This window comes from Chiloscyllium plagiosum, unplaced genomic scaffold (genome assembly GCF_037043375.1).
Source record: "Chiloscyllium plagiosum isolate Xiang-an unplaced genomic scaffold, Cpla_swu_hap1 HiC_scaffold_7, whole genome shotgun sequence".
Lineage (NCBI taxonomy): Eukaryota > Metazoa > Chordata > Chondrichthyes > Orectolobiformes > Hemiscylliidae > Chiloscyllium > Chiloscyllium plagiosum.
In genome coordinates this window covers 49,195,280-49,219,789 of record NW_028270145.1, presented here as the reverse complement: position 1 = coordinate 49,219,789, position 24,510 = coordinate 49,195,280, and the positions used below count along the sequence as shown (strand labels likewise).

Here is a 24,510-nt window from a genome sequence, read left to right as displayed (position 1 = left end):
AAAAGGGACATTTTACTTATCCTGTTGTGAAACTTGGGAACACTGCCTTTGGAGGCGGAGTAGATAGATTTTTGTAAGGCAATGGAATCAATGGTTATTAGAGAAGATGGGAATATATAACTTGAAACACAAACAGATCAGTCATGACTGAATAACTGACTTATCCTAAATGATATGTATCACAAAGACATGTTGACTCCCTGATTCTGTAATTTTCTAAATGTCTTCCTACTTTTTGTTTTAGGAATGGATTCAAACATTTTCCTAATGCAAATATATGCTAACTGGCTAATTATTTTCCTGTTTCCTGTCTGCCTCATTTCTTGAATGCAGGTGTAACATTTAATGTTTTTCAATCTGCTGGGATTTTTCAAGTATCTAGTGAAATGTTTGGATAATTACAGCCAATTCATCCACTATCTCCGCAGCAAGTTCATTTAAGAGACAGGAGCAGGCCATGAGATCCAGGGAACATGTCAATCTTATTCATTTTCCTAATACATTTTCTCTTGGGATAGTAACACCATAAGATGTAGGAGCAGAAGTAGGCTATTCGTCTGAGTCTGCTCCACCATTCGATGAGACTAGAGCTGATCTGATAAACTTCAACTCCATTTTCCTGTCGTCTTCCTACTGAAGAAAAATCTATATTCAGTATTGAATATACTTATTGATCCAGCCTTGACAGCACTCTGTGGTAAAGAAGTCTACCGATTCACAAATTCCTCTTTATCCGTGTCTTAAATATGTGACTCCTTATTCTAAGCTTATGCCCTTCACTCTATAGTTCCCTATCTTGTCCTTACCACCCTTCTTAAACAGTGGCATCACGTTAGCCAACCTCCTGTCTTCCAGCACCTCACCTGTGACTATCGATGATACAAATATCTCAGCAAGAGGCCCAGCAATCACTTCTCTAGCTTCCCACGGGGTTCTAGGGTACACCTGATCAGGTCCTGGGGATTTCTCCACCTGTATGTGTTTCAAGACATCCAGCACTTTCTCCTCTGTAATATGGACAATTTGCAAGGTGTCACCATCCATTTCCCAACAATCTATATCTTTCATATCCTCTTCCACAATAAATACCGATTCACGAGAGAGGAAGAAAAGGACAACCAACTCCCATTCCTAGACGTGAGGGTACAGAGAACACCAAATGGAGAATTCACCACTAAGGTACACAGGAAAGCCACACATACAGACTAAGTCCTGAACTATGAAAGCAACCACCCCAATACACACACAAACGAAGTTGCATCAAGACACTACTATTCAAAAGGGCCACAACACACTGCAGTACACCAGAACTGCAAAAAGAGGAAGAGGAATACCTATACAAGGTATTCGCAAAAAACGGATATCCGCGCAATTTCATCAACAGATGCCTAAGGGAAAGACAACAGAACGAGGACATGCCGCAACCCAAAGGTCTAGCCACACTACCATACATCAAGAACATCTCTGAAATGACAGCCAGACTACTGCGACCACTAGGACTTATAACAGCACACAAACCAACAGCTACTCTCAGACAACAACTCACCAAAACGAAGGACCCGATACCCAGCATGAGCAAAACTAACGTAGTGTACAAAATCCCATGCAAGGACTGCACAAAACACTATATAGGACAAACAGGAAGATAGCTAACGATCCGCATCCACGAACATCAACTAGCCACGAAACGACACGACCAGCTATCCCTCGTAGCCACACACGCAGACGACAAGCAACATGAATTTGACTGGGACAACACTACCATTATAGGGCAAGCGAAACAAAGAACAACCAGGGAATTCCTAGAAGCTTGGCACTCATCCACAAACTCCATCAACAAACACATAGACCTGGACCCAATATACCGGCCACTACAGCGGACAGCTGAAACTGACAACCAGAGGCGGCAGGGACAGGCCACTATAAATGCCGGAGGAAACACCACAGAAGCGCTTCACAGGAGGCTCCCAAGCACTGAGGATGTCACCTAGACAGGGGACGAAACGTTTGCAACAAAAACTTCCAGCTCGGCGAACAGAACCACAGCAACGAGCACCTGAGCTACAAATCTTCTCACAAATACTGATGCAAATTATTCATTTACTATCTCTCCCATTTTCTGTGGCTCCACACAAAGGTCGCCTTGCTGATCTTTGGGGGGCCCTATTCTCTCCCTAGTTACCCTTTTGTCCTTAATGTATTTGTAAAAACCCTTTGGATTCTCCTTAACTCAAAGCTATCTCATGTCCCCTTTTTGCCCTCCCGATTTCCCTCTTAACTATACTCCTACTGCCATTATAATCTTAAGGATTCACTCGATCTATCCTGTCTATAGCTTACGTAAGATTCCTTCTTTTTCTTAACCCTCAATTTCTTTAGTCATCCAGCATTCCCTATACCTACCAGCCTTCCTTTTCACCCTAACAGGAATATACTTTCTCTGGACACTTGTTATCTCATTTCTGAAGGCTTCCCATTTTCCAGCCGTCCCTTTACCTCCGAACATCTGCCCCCAGTCAGCTTTTCAAAGCTCTTGCCTAATACCGTCAAAATTGGCCTTCCTCCGATTTAGAACTTCAACTTTTAGATCTGGTCTATCTTTTTCCATTACTATTTTAAATCTAATAGAATTATGGTTGCTGGCCCCAAAGTGCTCCCACACTGACACCTCGGTCACCTGCCCTGCCTTATTTCTCAAGAGCAGGTCAAGTTTTGCACCACCTTTAGTAGGTACATCCACATACTGAATCAGAAATTTTTCTTGTACGCACTTAAGAAATTCCTCTTCATCTAAACCCTTAACACTATGGCAGTCCCAGTCTATGTTTGGAAAGTTAAAATCCCCTACCATAACTACCCTATTATTCTTACAGATAACTGAGATCTCCTTACAAGTTTGATTCTCAATTTCCCTCTGACTATTAGGGGGTCTATCATACAATCCCAATAAGGTGATCATCCCTTTCTTATTTCTCAGGTCCACCCAACTAACTTCCCTGGATGTATTTCCATTTGTGAATTCAAATGATAGGCAGTGCACATTGATCTGATGAGGAAAACTTTGTCCCAGAGGATAGTTTTGACGCAGACAGAATGCGCACACACTCTATCTGCATCAAGCATGCAAGGTCAGCGAATGGCTAAAGCCTTATTTACAGTCTTGCTGTTGAGGCCAGTCTTTTGAGCTTTGTGAATCCTAATATGTATGTTTACCAGGTAAAGAAGCCTTTTGATAGATGGAAGTGGAGAAGTCAGTACTTTCAAACCAAATTCAAAAATGTCAGTAACAGTTAAACAGGCCATTTCGCACTGTTAATATGCAGTAGCAGCACATGTGGTATTTCCCACTGAGATGGATCTTCCACAATTCCAAGAAGATGCTCCACCAGCCAGCTCTTGAACATTGTGATTTTTATAAATGACTTGGATGGGGAAGGGGAAGGATGGGTTAGTAAGTTTGTCGGTAACACGAAGGTTGGTGAAGTGGTAGATAGTGTTGGAGGGCTGCTGTAGGTTGCAACAGGCCATTGACAGGATGCAGAACTGGGCTGATAAGTGGCAGATGGTGTTCAACCTGGAAAGTATGAAGTGATTCACTTTGGAAGGTCAAATTTGAGTGCAGAATTAGAGGGTTAAAGGCAGGATTCTTGGCAATGTAGAGGAACAGAGGGATCTTGGGGTCCATGTCCATAGATCTCTCAAAGTTGCCACCCAAGTTGATAGGGCTGTCAAGAAGGCATATGGTCTGTTGGCTTTCATTAGCAGGGGGAGTGAGTTTAAGAGACACAAGGTTATGCTGCAGCTCTATTGAGTCCTAGTTAGACCACACTTGGAACACTGTTCAGTTCTGGGAGCCTCATTATAAGAAGGATATGGAAGCTTCAGAGAGGGTGCAGAAGAGATTTACCAGGATGCTGCCTGGACTGGAGGGCATTCCTAATGAAGTAAGGTTTGAGGAAGCTAGGGCTTTTCTCATTGGAGCGAAGAAGGATGAGAACTGACTTGATAGAGGTGTACAAGCTGATGAGAAGCATAGACAGAGTGGATAGCCAGAGACTTTTTCCCCAGGGTGGATATGGCTGTCATGAAGGGGTTTTAAGGTTATGGGGAGATAGATTCTTTACGTAGAGAGTGGTCGGTGTGTAGATTGCACTGCCAGCAGTGGTGGTAGTGTTGGATGCATTAGGGACATTTAAGCGACTCTTGGATAGGGGCATGGAAGATAGTACAGGTAGACAATCCTTTATCCGAAATTCCAAAATCCGAAGTTTTTTTTCTCCGTAACAAGGTTGTTTGGCATGCAAACGGTTAACTCAATTCCACGCCCACACGACCCATGCCACTCAGATGTGATGTGGCGGTGTGGCCCAGGACTGGCAGGCGTCAGTTCTGTCTCAGTGCTCGTAGTAGTACACTTGCGTCTGCTGCTCAGTAAGTTTTTTTTTATTTCACTGTGAAAATGTAATTTATTCTGAAAAAATACAAAAGCCAGCTGGCCTCTAAGGTTTTGGATTAAGGATTGTGTACCTGTACAATGAAGGGTATGTAAATTAATCTGATCTTAGAGTAAGATAAAAGGTCAGTGCAACATTGAGCTGCAGGGCCTGTACTGTGCTGTACTGTTCGATGTTTTAGTGTTGTTTGAATTTCAGTACTGGTGTGCTGCCATGTACGTAGGCCATATGTCCCAATGGTTGGCTGGTGGAATCAAAGAATAATATTCATTCAGCTCTGTGTACTAGGCAGAGTGTCGACCATACTAAACCAACCCACATTTGCAAACTGAGCCTGAAGCATCTACAGTTGTTATGATTCTGTGGCTGGGCAACACTTGAGCAATCCTGAGTACTCTAAGTAAACAGCCATAGAATGATACAGTACAGAAGAGGCTCTCCAACTCAAATCTGCATGAACAAAAAAACGACACTAAATCTGCACTAGTCAATTTAAGATAATCTTTTATGGTTACTGGACATGACATTCGTTAATATGCAGAGGTCATATTTCTACTAATAAGAATAATATATTTGAGCCTTCCACACTTTTTGAATGACTGAGAAGCCTAGGAATCTTGTAGTTCCCTGTTGCTCTTTCCATGGCAACAATGGAGATAATCTGTGCCAAATTGCCAACTAATCAGCACTCCCTTCTCCCCTGACATAAATTGAGTTGTTTGAAGTTTAGCTTTGTTGCATTTGTCCTAATGAGTGCAAAGTGAAAAACTTCGCCAACATGTCTCTTTGCAGTGATTTACAAACTTGAGTTAGATCTAGCACCTTCAGATAGCAGCCATTTTCTTGGTACGAAAAAATATCTGTGACAAATTCTGGACCTTTCTCAGTTGGAATGTTAAGTAGCAATTAACAGAATCATTGGAAGAACTTATTTTTGAAAACAAACATTTGAATAATTGTGGTTAGCTGAGTGTATTGCTATATTCTTCCATTCTCTTATAAAAACAATGATTGGTATAATGTTCATTGTTTTACTTATATTAAAATTGCTTCTAGGCAGCATCATTTGAAAAATATGTTTCATTATTTTTGCAATTCCAATAATTTCTTTTTGTTGAAGCTTAGTGAACATGGCTACTGTACAGGACATGAACCAGATTCAATGGAGTTCAGCAGTCTTGGAGGCTGGGTTGCTACACGGGCTTCAGGCATGAAAAAAAATATCTACGGTAACATTGAAGATCTGGTAAGTATTTGAAAACATGCATTTACCTTGCATTTGATTGGATTCAGTGTAGTCATCAAGCCTTAATAATTTTATTACTTATCTGGGAGCTACATTTACTGTCCATCTCCATTTACCACAAAAAGGTCCATAAACCATTTCAGTTCTTCTGTTGCTGATGCTACCCACTGCCATTGAGAGAACAGCAATTTGGCCCAGTAATGAAGAAAAAATAGTGACAGATGTCTTGTTCAGAAAAGTATCCAGTTGCAAGAGAATGATAGCTGTTCTACATCTGGATGTTTCCAAATTGTGGCTCCAAAACTCACTTGATTACCTCTGTGCTCTGTCTTAAAAAATCGAACAGGTCAGGATACAAAATATTATGTTCCATAAGTCTTTTCAAAATATCCAAGTCAACAAATTGAAAAGAAACTTGATTCTGAATAGTTACTTGGTAGTACAAGATTTCCGTATTAATGAGAAGAGCAACATGTTGCTGAAATGTTGTTTAGCACTCATCAGGTCAAACACACAAATGACGAGTTTTAAACAATCAAAACAGTTTACTGCAAAGGAGAAAAGGGATCCTGATTGTTTGACAAGCTGACTGTGGTTGAGATATTTTCTAATCAACTTTTTTTAGAGATGTTATGATATAGCCATAGAGCAGGTGGGAGTTGAACCCAGGTCTTCTGGCCCAGAATTAGGGACATTACCATTCCTCCACATGAGTCTAACAGTCTCCTCTCGTTGAGGTATACCATGAAATAAGCAACAGTTCTTTATATGCAAGTACAAACCATCACTTTACCAACCTATGCTAGCAAAGCTCAACAAACTCCTATTGGTGGAAGTGATTCAGGAATTGGGCAGTACTTGCCCACCAACTGAGTCTGCTTAAAGCCACAGTAACAGCCAATTTAAGCTACTGTCTATTTACTCGAGTAAAAGTCGATCTCATGTAAAAGTCAACCCCCTACTTTTGGCCAACAAATCGGAAATTTTTGACATACCTTGTGTAAAAGTAGACCTGAATTCTTCACAGCACTCAGCATTTGAGAGTCAAGTTGTTATCCTGTACTAAATGTTACAATGAGGAAAATAATTTTTGTTTTTGTGCTATCATGTGTGTTGATGTACAATTCACACCAATTTTGTGTGCAAATTTAAGACCTATCAGGTCAGAGTCAACCTCCATTTGAGTTCACCTTAATTTGTGTTTTCTTTCTTTATTTGTTGAGAAATCAATCAGGCTTCTGTTAGTAATATGGTATTTTGGATTGTAGCATGAATTTCACCCCTCAAGTGTAGTATCCATGTAATAGTCAACCCTATAAATTTAACCATAAAAATGTCTTAAAAATTTGATTTTTACATGAGTATATGCGGTAATCAGTTTGCTGGAAGTAACATGCAAGCAAAAGGGATGTCTTCAAGTCTTGAGACTTTTGAATTATATGGAATCTTAGGGAGTGTTTAGCGACATTATTGCTTTGACCAATCAGTCATTTGCCAAATTTTCAGCTTCCCCTATTTCCAGTGGTATGAATGGTTGTGATCATTTAGATTTTTGCATTTGTTCTGCTGACTTTAAGCAATGATAGTCATACAAAATGTACAACTTGCGTTTTTTCACAAATGTGGTAATGCACATAATTTGAGACTTCCATTATTTTAACAGGTTGTGTACATAAAAATGGTTACGCCAAGAGGCATAGTAGAAAAAAGTTGTCAAGGTCCAAGAATGTCCACAGGCCCTGACATTTACCATTTCATTATGGGATCTGAAGGTACCATTGCAGTTTTTCATGTTTTGCTCAGGTTTTCAATTTCAATACAATAGGAAAAACCAAATACATTACATTGGTGAAGCCACTTTTGGAGTATTGTTACAGTTCTGGTCACCCTGTTGTAGGAAGGATATTATTAAATTGGAAGGGGTGCAGAAAAGATTTACAAGGATGTTATCAGGATTGGAGGGTTTGAGTCATAAGAAGACACTGAATCGGATGGGACTTTTACCCTGGAATGCAAGATGTTGAGAGGTTTTCAAGGTTTATATAATCATGAGGGGCATAGATAAGGTGAATAGCTACGGTCTTTTCCCGAGGATAGGCGAGCTCAGAACTAGAGAGCATAGGTTTAATGTGAGGGGGGGAAAGACTTAAAGGGAACCAAAGGGGCACTTTTTTTTAATGCAGTGTGGTTTGTGTGTGAAATGAACTGCCAGAGGAAGTGGTGGATGCAGGTACATTTAAAAGACATTTCGACAGGTACGTGAATAGGAAGGGTTTAGAGGGATATGGATCAAACACAGGCAAATGGGACTAGTTTAGTTTGGGAAATCTGGTCAGCATGGATGAGTTAGACCCAGGGGGCTGTTTTAGTGCTGTGTGACTCTATTACTCTCTAAATAAGTACACGTCCGTGAAGGATTAGAAGGATATGGTAATGGGGTGAGATGAATTAAGGTGGCAGGAGGCGTCAGCAGCCTAAGCAGTGGAATAGGCTTGTTGGGCCTGTTTGTGCTAAAAATGTAACAACTAGAAATTAGGAGGATGCTTTTGCACAAAAAATAGTTTTTAACAATGTAACCCAACTTTTTCACTTTGGGGACCGCTTCCCCGGGCCCCAATGCCTCATCTTCACCATGGACATCCAGTCCCTGTACACCTCCATCCCCCATCACGAAGGACTCAAAGCACTCCGCTTCTTCCTTTCCCGCCGTACCACCCAGTACCCTTCCACCAACACCCTCCTTCGACTGACCGAACTGGTCCTCACCCTGAACAACTTTTCTTTCCAATCCTCCCACTTTCTCCAAACAAAAGGAGTAGCCATGGGCACCCGCATGGGCCCCAGCTATGCCTGCCTCTTCGTAGGGTATGTGGAACAATCCATCTTCCGCAACTACACTGGCCCCACCCCCCATCTTTTCCTTCGCTACATTGATGACTGTATCGGCGCTACCTCGTGCTCCCACGAGGAGGTTGAACAGTTCATCCACTACACTAACACCTTCCACCCCAACCTCAAATTCACCTGGACAGTCTCGGACTCCTCCCTCCCCTTCCTAGACCTTTCTGTTTCTATCTCAGGCGACCGAATCAACACGGACATCTACTACAAACCAACCGACTCCCACAGCTAACTGGACTACACCTCCTCCCATCCTGCCCCCTGTAAAAACGCCATCCCATTCTCCCAATTCCTTCGTCTCCGCCGCATCTGCTCCCAGGAGGACCAGTTCAAAATACGTACAACACAGATGGCCTCCTTCTTCAAGGACCGCAATTTCCCCCCCGACGTGGTCGACGGTGCCCTCCACCGCATCTCCTCCACTTCCCGCTCCTCCGCCCTTGAGCCCCGCCCCTCCAACCGCCACCAGGACAGAACCCCACTGGTCCTCACCTACCACCCCACCAATTTCCATGTACAGCGCATCATCCGCCGTCACTTCCGCCACCTCCAAACAGACCCCAGCACCAAGGATATATTTCCCTCCCCTCCCCTATCAGCTTTCCGTAGAGACCACTCCCTCCGTGACTCCCTTGTCAGATCCACACCCCCCACCGACCCAACCTCCACTCCCGGCACCTTCCCTTGCAACCGCAGGAGGTGCAACACTTGCGCCCACACCTCCCCCCTCACTTCTCTCCAAGGCCCCAAAGGAAACTTCCATATCCGCCACAGATTCACCTGCACCTCCACCCACATCATCTACTGCATCCGCTGCAGCCGGTGTGGCCTCCTCTATATTGGGGAGACAGGCCGCCTACTTGCGGAGCGATTCAGAGAGCACCTCTGGGCCACCTGGACGAACCAACCCAACCAACCTGTGGCACAGCATTTCAACTCCCCCTCCCACTCCACCGAGGATATGCAGGTCATTGGACTCATCCACCGCCAAACCACAACAACCCGACGGTCGGAGGAGGAGCGTCTTATCTTCCGACTGGGAACCCTCCAACCGCAGGGAATGAACTTGGACTTCACCAGTTTCTTCATCCCCCCTCCCCCCACCTTGTCTCAGCCGGATCCCTCCAGCCCGGCACCGCCTTCCTGACCTGCAGTCTTCTTCTTGACCTCTCCGCCTCCATCCTACTCCGACCTATCACCCTCACCTTGACCTCTTTCCACCTATCACATTTCCAATGCCCCTCCTCCAAGTCCCTCCTCCCTACCTTTTATCTTCTCCTGCTGAACACTCTCTGCTCATTCCTGAAGAAGGGCCTGTGCCCGAAACGTCGAATCTCCTGTTCCCTGGATGCTGCCTGACCTGCTGTGCTGTTCCAGCAATAAAGTTTCAACTGCTGATGGTTTAGGTTACTTGATCTTTTGCCAAAGATTTCAACTTCTAGTTGCTTTGCAGAGAGCAAGTGTTGCAGTCAAGCGCGAGTGTCAATGTTAATTTGGCATGTGGAACTAATTTTTGAGCAAGTGTGGAAATACAGGCTTCAAAGTCGAAATAGCCTATGTTTGCTTCTAAGTCCTATGTTGCTATTGTAAGTTTTGGGTGCTACTTATTTAGAGAAGAGCTGATTTAATTCAGTTTCTTGAAAATATCAATTGTCTTATGCAGCTTCTTGTGAACTGTAGGACATGACTCAACTGATGCAGATACATGTCAATATTTTTCATGTTTTTAATGTTGCAGTTGAGTTGACTTTTTGCTTAAAAAACTAATTTGCATTTTGAGTTAGGTAAGTAGCAATCATTGAACATTGACTGTGTGCTCTAAGTAGGTAGCAGTCCCAAAAGGTGAAAGTATTGAATGATATTTGGTACAAATTGCTTCATTTCTGAGATGCTGCTTCCACAGCTTTCAGCCTCTCCATTCCCCAACCACAAATGGTCGTCTTTTACCGCCTGCTCAAAATCTATAAACTGGACTGCCTTCACTTGCCTATTGTTCAACTTGTCCCTGTCCCAATTAATGTATTTTATTTTGTCTCGACTCATATTTTCTCTCCCTGTCTATATCTGTAACTCTTCCAGTGCCAAGACTGCATGCAAAAGATCTCCCCCCCCCCCCCCAAACTGGATCCTTAAACGTATGCCCTCTAGTTTTACACTCCTCCACCCTGGGGGAGAAAAAGACCTTGGCTTTTCACCCGATGCTCCATGGAAAATCGCCCAGTCTCTCCTTAGAACTCAAACCCTCCAGCCCTGGCAACATTTTTGTAAATCGCTTCTGCACCCTGACAAGTTTAACAACATATTTCCTATGAAATGGCGACCAGGATTGCAAGCAGTATTTTAAAAGTGATGACTAACCAGTATTGTTTTCCGTTCTCACCATGAAATGAAATGTTTTATTGACTTTGTTGCCAATTTCTGCCTTTCTCTCTCTTTAACCTACGGTTTCTTGATCTCTCTCTCCATTTCTGACCTTGTGCTATCAACTGGAAGAAGACCACGATTTTAGATTTTATTGTCAGGTGTACTTGTACAGGAGTACAGTGAAAAGTGTATAATATCACCACACATGGTGCTATCTTACTTGGGTACCAAAAAAGCTTAGGAACAAAGTAGCAAGAGAAACAAGAGTTAAAAAGTTAAACATTTACTTCATAGAATAGTAGAAAAATAAAGAAATAGATAATAGTTTGCATTAAAGTCTTTTGCAGTTTAAACTGCAAAAATAAAGAAGTTAAAAGTTCAACAGACTTTTGAGTCCACTGCTTATCTTGCTCTGCTGTTTTCGACACCACCACTGCAGACACTGTCGCTGCTGTTGAAACTGCCATTTCTCCAATCTCCCCTGGTGCCTTGGGAACAAGCCCGGGCAGAATCCACTCTCCTGCCGAGCTGAAACACTGCCATGAGCTGCCGAGAGACCAGACAGGGACACAGCAGAAGCCACTGGGAGACTAGGTTGAGAGCTGCCAGAAGCCACCAAGAGACCAAAGGAGGAGAAATAAAGGAGCAAAGGAGCTTTGGTTGGAGTGTCCTACTCTGCTGCCATCTTGACCAGAAGTGGGATTTTAGTTGTGCTGATTATTCTTCCTTGCATTGTATTTTCTGTAAAGGCTGTACAGTATTCTACCACTTTCTGTCTTTGTCATTATCTGTTCAGACCGTGCAACCTACCATACAAACACATCCATGTGTCTTCCTTTTTACTCACTTAATTCTGTTTGCTGTTACTTTTTTTACATAATCCAGGGAGTTGATTTTTTTTAATCAATTGAATTGAGTTGAATTTATTGTCATGTGTACCGAGGCACAGTGAAAAGCTTTGTCTTGTAAGCAATACAAGCAGATCACATAGTTAAATAGCATAGATAAGTAAATAATAGGTAAACAGCAGCAAAACAAAAACAAAGGTACAGGCGAATGCTAAGCGTTTGAGTTCATTCATTATTCTAACAACAGTAGGGTAAAACTGTTTCAAAACCGGCTGGTGCATGTGCTTAGGCTTCTGTTCCTTCTCCCCAATGGCAGAGGTTGTAGAAAAGCATTGCCAGGGTAGGATGGACCTTTGAGAATGCTGGCAGCCTTTCCTTGACAGCGGGCCTAATAGATGGGATGTTGGCCTTAGTGATTGTCCGGGCCAAATTCACCACTCTTTGTAACCGTCTGCGATCTTGAATGGTACAGTTGCTATATCAGGTAGTGATACAGTTTAGCAGTTGGGATTCTGGTATGATATTGTGCTGTCAGAGACAATATGCTTGTGTTGTGTTACAATACTTCACTTTCATAACCATTGAATACTAAATTATCCCAAAAGGCTAGTTGTGTTATACAAGTTTAAATGCTAATTCTATTAATTTTAAAATTATTGATAAACATTTATTAGAATAAAATTCTGTTTTTATAGTCAAAGCACTCAAATATAATGAGTCAATTAACAAATTACATACTGGGATACTTTATACCCTATATGACTTAAACCAGAAAAAGGAATAGTGCATTTATTTTAGAGCCGACTGAGTTGTAGGATGATATGAAGGTTGTTTTAACTGCTGAAAATATTGCAATTCCATTCTGCATTCAACTATTTCAGATTTGTTTTCTGTCATTTCAGGAACACTTGGTGTAGTCACGGAGGTCACAATAAAGATCAGGTCTTTGCCTGAATATCAGAAATACGGCTCAATTGTGTTTCCGGACTTTGAGCATGGTGTGGCCTGTTTACGAGAAGTAGCACGACAGGTAATTCATTCTTGCATTTATGGCTCTTGGATGGCCTTTCTAGCACGCAGGCTATGTTTATTTCCAGTACCAAATTGCTGACTCTGTGGTATTTGCAGTTCAGTTTTGAGGGATTAGAAATCATGCTATTTAACAACCAAAAGCAGAAATTCTTAACATGCACAATGGCTGAGAGAGCAGTTCCTTCCTAATGATTTCAATTGTTCCACGTGACAATTTATGATCTGCCTCATTATTTTTGTAACTGTGTAAAATTTCACTGTTGTGCTGAAGACTATAATCTTGTCCATAACTGGAGACAGTTGAAACTTTATTGCTGGAACAGCACAGCAGGTCAGGCAGCATCCAGGGAACAGGAGATTCGACGTTTCGGGCACAGGCCCTTCTTCAGAAGAAGGGCCTGTGCCCGAAACGTCGAATCTCCTGTTCCCTGGATGCTGCCTGACCTGCTGTGCTGTTCCAGCAATAAAGTTTCAACTTTGATCTCCAGCATCTGCAGACTCACTTTCTCCATAACTGGAGACAGTCTAGTTGCATTCAAATTCCCAATTGGAGGCAGTTATTAAATCAGACTTAAAAGGTGACGTCATGCTTATTAATAAATTCATTTTTCTTTATTCCTTTGTGCAAGCCATACAGTGTTAATCATGCCTGTTCATGTTGCATTTTTGCTATCTTGTAATTGTATTTATTCAATACTGTCTCTCATATCTAACTATTTCAGGGTTCACAACGAAATTGGATGTTATGTTCCATTTAACAATAAATTGTCTTTACTTTGCGCTTTCATTGGAAAGCATCCTATTGATGATAGAAATAGGTGTAAGTGCTTTGAGGCTATTCCACTATGTGAGTTGATAATGGTTGATGTAATGTAATTTTATTTGTCCACTTTATTGCATTTTTGATAGGCAAGAGTGTAAAGACACTAGTCTCAGTTTTGTTATTTTTTATTCATGGGATGAATGTGCTGCCAACTTGGCCAGCATTTACTGCCCATTCCAGATGTCGATGAGAAAGGGTGGTGAGTTACCGCCTTGAACTGCTGTAGTCTATTTTCTATGGGTAACCCTACAATGCCATTGGGGAGTGAATTCCAGTACTTTGATCCAACAACACAGGAGGCATGGTGATATATTTCCAGGGCAGTATGGTGAGTGGCACTAGTGGATCTTAGAGGTTCCCTTGTCATTTTAGATGCTAATAGATAAGGGTTTTAAAGATTAGGTCTAAAGGGGCCTGGGAGAATTTCTGCAGTGTGTTTTACAGATGGTATACACTGCAGTGATTGAGGGTCAGTGGTGGAGCGAATGAATATTTTTTAAATGAGATGCCAATCAAGCAGACTGCTCTGTCCTGGATGGTGTTGAGTTGTTGCACTCATAGGTAAATAGGGAGCATTCCAGCAAACTCCAGCTTATGCCTTGAATGTCAAACAGCAATGGCTAGATTGCCTGTCATTGGAGATGGTCATTGCCTGGCTCCTTTGTGGCGTGATTTTACTTCCTACTTGACAGCCCAAGCCTGGATATTGTCATTGTCTCCTTCGATGTTTGAGATCACAATGATATTGAGCATTGTCCGTCTATCGCAAACATTCCCATTTCTGGTGACCATTGTTGGACCAGGACACTACCGTAAGGAACTCGTACAGAGAGAGCTTGGAACTCGGATGACTGATTTTCAACAACCACTTCCTTGGCAATAGGTGTGACTCCATTATGGGGTGTTTGCCCCCAATTCCTATTGACTCCAGTTTTTGCACCACTTAGTCAAATACAGTCTTAATGTAATCGCTCTCATTTTCCTTCTGGAATTCCAGTGTTTTGTCCATGTTTGAAACAAAGCTGCAGTGAGGTCAGGAGTTGAGTGACCCTGGTGGAACCCAGACTGGTGTTCACTGAGCAGTACTGTTTGATAGCACTTGACATTTTGTCACTTTAGTGATGATTCAGAGTGGACTGATGGGTCAGTAATTGTCCAGGTTGAATTTGTCCTGCCTCTTTTGTAGAAGACACACCTGCACAATTTTTTACATGGTTAGGTAGATACAATTGTAATAGCAAAGCTGGAAAAATTTGGCACTATTGCTAGAATGTTGTCTGGCCCATAGTCTTTGCAGCATCCAGTACCTCCAACAATTTCTTGGTATTATGTGCAGTGAAATGAATTGGCTGGAGACTGTCATTTGTGATGCTGGAGACCACTGTAGATGCTAAGCTTGATCATCTCCTTGGTGTTTTTGGCTGAAGATTGTTGTAAATATTTCCGTCTCATCCTTTGCATTGATGTGCTGGACTCTCCCATCACTGAGGAAGCAGGTGTTTGTGGAGCCTCCTCTAGTGAGTTGTTTAGTTGTCTTCAAACACACATAGATGTGGCATGACTAGATCTGAACTGTTGGCTGTGGATTCATTTGGCTCTGTCTAGCACTTGGTGTTCATTCTGTTTTGGTAGCAAGTAGCCCTATATTGTACCTTCACCAGGTTGACACCTACTTTTTAAGATAGCCTGTATTGCTGTTGGTATGCCCATCTGCATTTTTCATTGAGTTAACTTGAGTTCGAAGATTAGAATCTGAGGAATAGAGGCTTGTATGGGGTGACAAATTCAAGGTATAGGGTGAGGCTGAGGCATTAAGAGTTGAAGATGATGATGACTACTTGAGATACAGAGGAAATGTGAGACAGCAGGATTACTATTGAGTGAATGGAGCCTGATACGATGTAGATTATGCAGTTTATGACAAATGCCATAGGTTTGGTTTCAACCTTTCAGTTATTCAGCTTTTGGAACCTGTGAATATTTAAAGTGCAAATATTGATGAAGCAGTTTAATATTGGAAAAATAATGGAAAAATCAAGGAACATTGTATAGTTCGGATTTGCTGGCATACATTTGAATGCTGACTCCAGATCTGCAGGTGCCATTGCCAAAGGGAGTGGTAGGTAAGAGACAGGACTAGTATTTGACTGAGGTTTTGGGGCAAAAAGAAACCATTCCTGTAGATGCTAGGGCTATATAATTGAGAGTGGAACTAAACAAGAGCAATCCAATTATTAGAAATGCTGGGCAAAAGCATGTTGTGGTAGACTAAATTTTAATGTAGAGTTATGATTAGATTCATTTTGGTCGGAAGAACAATGAAAGACAGCACAAAATAACTTATAAAGAGGTGCAGGTACACAGAGACCTCAGGGTCTATATGTCTCATAAAAAGTGACAAGGCAAGTTCAGAAAACAATAAAAACCCAGAATCCTGAGCTTTTTAAGTAGAGGCAGGAGTGCTGAAGCCAGATGTAATATGAACTTATGCAGCACTGATTTGGTTTCATTTGGAGGATTAAGTCAATTTCTGGGCAGCACACTTTAGGAGGGAAGGTGAAGGTTTTAGAGAGGGTGCAGAAAGAATTTGAGAATGCTTCAAGGAATGAAAGACTAAAGTTGTGTGAATAGCTTGACAAAACTGGCCGTCTCTGTTCAGAGAGGCGATATGATAAAGATGCTGAAAACCATAAGGGACCTTGGCAGAGTATTTAGTTATAAGGTGCTTGATAAGAACCAAAAAAGACCATGAAGAAAAGATTTATGCAGCAAATGATGTATGAGCTGGTATAAATATTTTGAGTATGGTGAAGGTAGATTTAACATTTTTTAAAGAAAATTAGGTAACTATTTGAAGAGAGAAGATTTGCAGAGCTAGGGTGTGAAGTCCATGGATTGGCTGAGTAGCTTTTGAAAGAGCCTAACACAACAGGCCAAAATGGTTGTCTCCTGTGTTATTACCATTCTGTGGTTTTAGGCTTTTTTAGTAAACCTGATTATTTCCATAGCTCTGCCCATCTGCTGCTGAAACTTTGATCTGCACTTTTCCCATCTCCAAAGTTAACAGCTCCATTGTTCTGGGGCTTCTATATCTTCCCTATACCTCAACAAATTCAGAAGTCTGCCACCGGTATCGTACCAAGCTGGATTTCACCTAAGACAGAAGGCTTTTAGAAATTATTTACAAAGTCCAAAGTGAAGTTTGTGCTTTTAAGAAAAGTATAATAAGCTATTGTGACAAACTTGACAGGAATAAATTCCTTCCCCTCAATTTCTAATTTATGTTTCTGAAAGCTAATTTATGATTTGTTATATATTTTAATCACCGCAGAGATGTGCTCCTGCATCAATCCGTCTAATGGACAATACACAGTTCCAATTTGGTAAGCAAACACCAATTCTTGAAAGAGATGTTTTATTATCAATGATGTATGTTTGCTTGGAAGTTTGAATTTTAGTTTCTTTTATGACTTACTTTATTACATCCTTGGCTGTTGTAAGAATATAGTACTCTTCTGTCAAATGTTTTTGCTTTGCACTCATCAAGGCAATTTTCTTATTTAAACTGTATGCGAAGAGAGTGCTGATTGCCTCCGATGTACATCTGCCACGCAGTGTTGCCATGGAAAATGTAGCAGTTGAAAATGACTGCTGGTAAACTTAAATGTTAAACCAGGAAAGTTAATCCTGATTGGTCAGAGAATGTGATCTACTCTAAGTTGCAACAGGCACAGAATGTGTACATGTTCTTTGTGTCTGCAGAAAACAGGGGCCTGTGCATTATTATATGTGGCTTTCATTTCACACAATGTTGTGAACTTGACAGTTGATCCAAAATTAGTTTGTCAGTTCAATTCTTTGCGCACTCAGGATTATTCAGCAAATATTGTTCAATTGCAGAACAACATCTAATGTTGACACTTATGAATTTTACAAACAAGGGTTGCTTAGGTGTGGTTGTGATCTTGCTGCTTATGAACAGCTGAAGTGACATCTGTTTGGTATGATTTGCATTTGATGTATAGTTAACATGCCTGGCATTGCACTGGCACCGAAATTCATGTACCACAACTCTTATTTGTGTGATAGGCAAAGTGTGATTTTTGGCTTGACTACAGCATCTGTTAGTGGTGAATGTGATTTATGTCTTGACTGTATGATAGCAGTATAAAACAGCTAACTAGAATGAGTTAGCTAGCTTTATCTGTTATAGAGTCAGAGATGTACAGCATGGAAACAGACCCTTCGGTCCAACCCATCCATGCTGACCAGATATCCCAAGCCAATCTAGTCCCACCTGCCAGCACCCGAACCATATCCCTTCAAACCTTTCCTATTCATATACCCATCCAAATGCCTCTTAAATGTTGCAATTGTACCAGCCTCCACCACTTCCTCTGGCAGCTCATTCCATACACGTACCACCCTCTGTGAGAAAAAGTTGCCCCTTAGGTCTCTTTTATATCTTTCCCCTCTCACCCTAAACCTATGCCCTCTATTTCTGGACTCCCCGACCCCAGCTTTCAAGAAACCTTACCCTTCCAGGATAATCAGAGGTATTCAGGGTGCTTTTTAGGACTATAAATGACTGACAGTCTTGGGCCTGGGAAGTGATCTGATCACTATAACCAGTATTCAGCAGAGTGGCTTTTCAGCAGCAAGTCTGCATGGTGAACAAATGGTCCAGGCCCTATTTGAGTTTGCTACTCAGATCAATCTTAAAGCATATGCACCTAAAGGAAACCCAACACGTAGACTGAACAGTGCTGGACATGTGTAGTGAACCACTTCTGATTTCTCAACTAGGACATGAAGGAATGAGAACTCATTTGATGACAGTCTTGTAAAGGTAAATTTGAGCATGGGATGGAGTACATTAAGACTTATAAGGAACTTCTTATCTGCAACTACGGATTTAAATACAGCAAATGTGTCATCTACATATTGGAAATATGCAAGGGTAGATTGTGATTCCATTAAATAAATGTTTCTCATATGACCCAACAAAAATGTTTTTAAGGGCTAGACTTCAAGAATGCCATGCAATGCCATCTATGTCTATGGAAAACTTGCTCAAAATTAGTTCTAGCAGTCTGTTTCACCTGATTGCCTTTCTTTTGTATGGACCTCAGAGGTCTGTGTGGGGTGCAACTTGTGAAACCAGAAGTCACTGCAGGTAAGAGTGAATGCTGCTTTGTGTATGTGGACTCTCCAAAACAAAGTTGAAACTTTATTGCTGGAACAGCACAGCAGGTCAGGCAGCATCCAGGGAACAGGAGATTCGACGTTTCGGGCACAGGCCCTTCTTCAGGAATGAGCAGAGAGTGTTCAGCAGGAGAAGATAAAAGGTAGGGAGGAGGGACTTGGAGGAGGGGAGTTGGAAATGTGATAGGTGGAAAGAGGTCAAGGTGAGGGTGATAGGTCGGAGTAGGGTGGAGGCGGAGAGGTCAAGAAGAAGACTGCAGGTCAGGAAGGCGGTGCCGGGCTGGAAGGATCCGGCTGAGACAAGGTGGGGGGAGGGGGGATGAAGAAACTGGTGAAGTCCAAGTTCATCCCCTGCGGTTGGAGGGTTCCCAGTCGGAAGATAAGACGCTCCTCCTCCGACCGTCGGGTTGTTGTGGTTTGGCGGTGGATGAGTCCAATGACCTGCATATCCTCGGTGGAGTGGGAGGGGGAGTTGAAATGCTGTGCCACAGGTTGGTTGGGTTGGTTCGTCCGGGTGGCCCAGAGGTGCTCCCTGAATCGCTCCGCAAGTAGGCGGCCTGTCTCCCCAATATAGAGGAGGCCACACCGGCTGCAGCGGATGCAGTAGATGATGTGGGTGGAGGTGCAGGTGAATCTGTGGCGGATATGGAAGTTTCCCTTGGGGCCTTGGAGAGAAGTGAGGGGGGAGGTGTGGGCGCAAGTGTTGCACCTCCTGCGGTTGCAAGGGAAGGTGCCGGGAGTGGTGGTTGGGTCGGTGGGGGGTGTGGATCTGACAAGGGAGTCGCGGAGGGAGTGGTCTCTACGGAAAGCTGATAGGGGAGGGGAGGGAAATATATCCTTGGTGCTGGGGTCTGTTTGGAGGTGGCGGAAGTGACGGCGGATGATGCGCTGTACATGGAGATTGGTGGGGTGGTAGGTGAGGACCAGTGGGGTTCTGTCCTGGTGGCGGTTGGAGGGGCGGGGCTCAAGGGCGGAGGAGCGGGAAGTGGAGGAGATGCGGTGGAGGGCACCGTCGACCACGTCGGGGGGGAAATTGCGGTCCTTGAAGAAGGAGGCCATCTGTGTTGTACGTATTTTGAACTGGTCCTCCTGGGAGCAGATGCGGCGGAGACGAAGGAATTGGGAGAATGGGATGGCGTTTTTACAGGGGGCAGGATGGGAGGAGGTGTAGTCCAGGTAGCTGTGGGAGTCGGTAGGTTTGTAGTAGATGTCCGTGTTGATTCGGTCGCCTGAGATAGAAACAGAAAGGTCTAGGAAGGGGAGGGAGGAGTCCGAGACTGTCCAGGTGAATTTGAGGTCGGGGTGGAAGGTGTTGGTGTAGTGGATGAACTGTTCAACCTCCTCGTGGGAGCACGAGGTAGCGCCGATACAGTCATCAATGTAGCGAAGAAAAAGATGGGGGGTGGGGCCAGTGTAGTTGCGGAAGATGGATTGTTCCACATACCCTACGAAGAGGCAGGCATAGCTGGGGCCCATGCGGGTGCCCATGGCTACTCCTTTTGTTTGGAGAAAGTGGGAGGATTGGAAAGAAAAGTTGTTCAGGATGAGGACCAGTTCGGTCAGTCGAAGGAGGGTGTCGGTGGAAGGGTACTGGGTGGTACGGCGGGAAAGGAAGAAGCGGAGTGCTTTGAGTCCTTCGTGATGGGGGATGGAGGTGTATAGGGACTGGATGTCCATCGTGAAGATAAGGCGTTGGGGACCGGGGAAGCGGAAATCCTGGAGGAGGTGGAGGGCGTGGGTGGTGTCACGAACGTAGGTGGGGAGTTCTTGACCGTCCCCTTGACCATGACCCCACCCCCCACCACCAAACCATCATCTCCCAGACCGTCCATAACCTCATCACCTCAGGGGACCTCCCATCCACCGCCTCCAACCTCATAGTCCCACAACCCCGAACCGCCCGTTTCTACCTCCTGCCCAAAATCCACAAACCTGACTGCCCCGGACGACCCATCGTCTCAGCCTGCTCCTGCCCAACCGAACTCATCTCGGCATACCTCGACACGGTCCTGTCCCCATTAGTCCAAGAACTCCCCACCTACGTTCGTGACACCACCCACGCCCTCCACCTCCTCCAGGATTTCCGCTTCCCCGGTCCCCAACGCCTTATCTTCACGATGGACATCCAGTCCCTATACACCTCCATCCCCCATCACGAAGGACTCAAAGCACTCCGCTTCTTCCTTTCCCGCCGTACCACCCAGTACCTTTCCACCGACACCCTCCTTCGACTGACCGAACTGGTCCTCACCCTGAACAACTTTTCTTTCCAATCCTCCCACTTTCTCCAAACAAAAGGAGTAGCCATGGGCACCCGCATGGGCCCCAGCTATGCCTGCCTCTTCGTAGGGTATGTGGAACAATCCATCTTCCGCAACTACACTGGCCCCACCCCCCATCTTTTTCTTCGCTACATTGATGACTATATCGGCGCTACCTCGTGCTCCCACGAGGAGGTTGAACAGTTCATCCACTACACCAACACCTTCCACCCCGACCTCAAATTCACCTGGACAGTCTCGGACTCCTCCCTCCCCTTCCTAGACCTTTCTGTTTCTATCTCAGGCGACCGAATCAACACGGACATCTACTACAAACCTACCGACTCCCACAGCTACCTGGACTACACCTCCTCCCATCCTGCCCCCTGTAAAAACGCCATCCCATTCTCCCAATTCCTTCGTCTCCGCCGCATCTGCTCCCAGGAGGACCAGTTCAAAATACGTACAACACAGATGGCCTCCTTCTTCAAGGACCGCAATTTCCCCCCCGACGTGGTCGACGGTGCCCTCCACCGCATCTCCTCCACTTCCCGCTCCTCCGCCCTTGAGCCCCGCCCCTCCAACCGCCACCAGGACAGAACCCCACTGGTCCTCACCTACCACCCCACCAATCTCCATGTACAGCGCATCATCCGCCGTCACTTCCGCCACCTCCAAACAGACCCCAGCACCAAGGATATATTTCCCTCCCCTCCCCTATCAGCTTTCCGTAGAGACCACTCCCTCCGCGACTCCCTTGTCAGATCCACACCCCCCACCGACCCAACCACCACTCCCGGCACCTTCCCTTGCAACCGCAGGAGGTGCAACACTTGCGCCCACACCTCCCCCCTCACTTCTCTCCAAGGCCCCAAGGGAAACTTCCATATCCGCCACAGATTCACCTGCACCTCCACCCACATCATCTACTGCATCCGCTGCAGCCGGTGTGGCCTCCTCTATATTGGGGAGACAGGCCGCCTACTTGCGGAGCGATTCAGGGAGCACCTCTGGGCCACCCGGACGAACCAACCCAACCAACCTGTGGCACAGCATTTCAACTCCCCCTCCCACTCCACCGAGGATATGCAGGTCATTGGACTCATCCACCGCCAAACCACAACAACCCGACGGTCGGAGGAGGAGCGTCTTATCTTCCGACTGGGAACCCTCCAACCGCAGGGGATGAACTTGGACTTCACCAGTTTCTTCATCCCCCCTCCCCCCACCTTGTCTCAGCCGGATCCTTCCAGCCCGGCACCGCCTTCCTGACCTGCAGTCTTCTTCTTGACCTCTCCGCCTCCACCCTACTCCGACCTATCACCCTCACCTTGACCTCTTTCCACCTATCACATTTCCAACTCCCCTCCTCCAAGTCCCTCCTCCCTACCTTTTATCTTCTCCTGCTGAACACTCTCTGCTCATTCCTGAAGAAGGGCCTGTGCCCGAAACGTCGAATCTCCTGTTCCCTGGATGCTGCCTGACCTGCTGTGCTGTTCCAGCAATAAAGTTTCAACTTTGATCTCCAGCATCTGCAGACCTCACTTTCACTCTCCAAAACAAATCCATGCAACTTGGGGGAATTCTCCAAACCATTTGATTCATGGTATGGAGAACTGGCCACAGCTCGGATGAAGTATGAAGGGACATCACTTCAGCATGTCTACGACTAGCTAATAATGAGGAAGTGAACTGAAAATATATTACATGTATCACCCAGCAATTCATTGTTCTTGTACAACGCAACAAGCATTTGTTTAAGCTTGCTTTTGAGTAAGGCAGCCAACTGGACCAGTGAATACCAATTTGACATCAAATGGTGGAGATGGCTACTTTGATCAGATCGTTTCCCATGAATAGGTCTGAAATGTTTAGTTCTGTAAAGTGCCTAATCAACCTCATGTTACAGTCAAAGAATGAGATAGCTCAAAGGTTTGAGCAGCAGGTGAATCTGGTAGCTTGATGTTATAACTATACAATAGCTACCTAAATGGTGTTTGCCACTAACTGTTGTCAAAATGACATTCTGCCTGTCACAAAAGCGAGTAATGTGAATGTATGAATTTCAGTGCCAGTGTATATGTAGGCCATTCATTTCAGTAACTTATTGTTCAGATGTTTTTTTGCAAATTGTTCTGATTAGAACAAGATGTAAAGCTTTTTTCAGTGTTGGACTTCTGTACCACCAAACTACTTGATTAGTACACTTGACAGTGTTATTTATGTCATTAGGTGTTGGGGCTCTTTTTATTCCTTCTCAGTTCAGGCATGAATATTCAACCTATGGCTGAATATTCAGTAAGTTACTTTGGAAAGAGAAAGGAACCAAAAGCCTGACTTCTAAAATCCTGTTAGGGTCTTTTAATTCATTTTGAATAAAAAATAAACTTCTTGATCTTTGCTCTCCCTTCTACATTTCAGCTTTCAATCCCAAAATATAAGGCCAGTTGAGTAATTTTACAATAAATATCTTCTTTGAATGGTAGATGATACTCTATTAAATCCTGTCTTTTATGGAAGTTACTCTGCCAGTTATGTAGTTAACTTAGTGTTGTAATGCATGCCCGGGATCATGTTACAGGGCGCCACTAACAGATAATGGTAGTGCATTGTGATAGGTTAGTAAATTCATTGGTGATGGTGGGATAATGTGATGGGTTAAGTGTAATGTGGCAGACGATGATTAGTTTAGAAAGTCAAAGCAAGCCAGCATGATTTGGTGTACAAAAATGTTATCTGATAAGTGTGGGAAGAACAACTGTATAAATTGCAGAAGAACAAAGAGCTTGTGGGGAGTCAGGGAAGACATTTTGCAAGATTAAAGTTTAATTTCGTGAAAGATTTTCTGCATCTCCTGGTAATATTTTTATAGAACATTGATTCTTCCACAATATCTTCAAGTCTCCTGAGTGGCTCGTGGCAATCCTGCCTGGGTTTTATTAATTATAATTTGAATTCATGTTGAAACGACCCAAGGTCAGATCCAACACTAGTTATAGAATATTCTTAAGGGATCCTCCGAAAGAAGATTGTTGAATATATATGTTAAAGCACTGGCCATTTATCAAATTTGGTTTTACAGGGTGACACGGTAGCTCAGTGGTGAGCAGTGCTACATCACAGCACCAGGGACCTGGGTTCAATTCCCGCCTCAGGCAACTGACTGTGTGGAATTTGCACATTCTCCCCGCGTCAGTGTGGGTTTCCTCTGATATGCAGGTCAGGTGAATTGGCTGTGCTAAATTGCCCAGAGTGTTAAGTGCATTAGTCAGGGGTAAATATAGGGTAGGGGAATGGGTCTGGGTGGGATACTCCTTTGGAGGGACAATGTGGACTGGTTGGGCCAAGTAGCCTGTTTTTGTACTCAAGGGAATCT

At 44.0% G+C, this 24,510-nt stretch overlaps 1 protein-coding gene across 2 annotated transcripts in view; it reads left to right on the top strand.

Annotated features, from left to right (window-relative positions):
* agps (alkylglycerone phosphate synthase) overlaps window positions 1-24,510 on the top strand; it is a 153,747-nt gene that overhangs the window by 74,999 nt on the left and 54,238 nt on the right. For both annotated transcript variants that reach the window (XM_043693534.2, XM_043693535.2), the window contains 4 exons: window positions 5,575-5,700; window positions 7,364-7,472; window positions 12,716-12,843; window positions 17,000-17,051. In XM_043693534.2, the coding sequence (XP_043549469.2) occupies window positions 5,575-5,700; window positions 7,364-7,472; window positions 12,716-12,843; window positions 17,000-17,051 (415 nt within the window). The remainder of the gene's footprint in view (window positions 1-5,574; window positions 5,701-7,363; window positions 7,473-12,715; window positions 12,844-16,999; window positions 17,052-24,510) is intronic.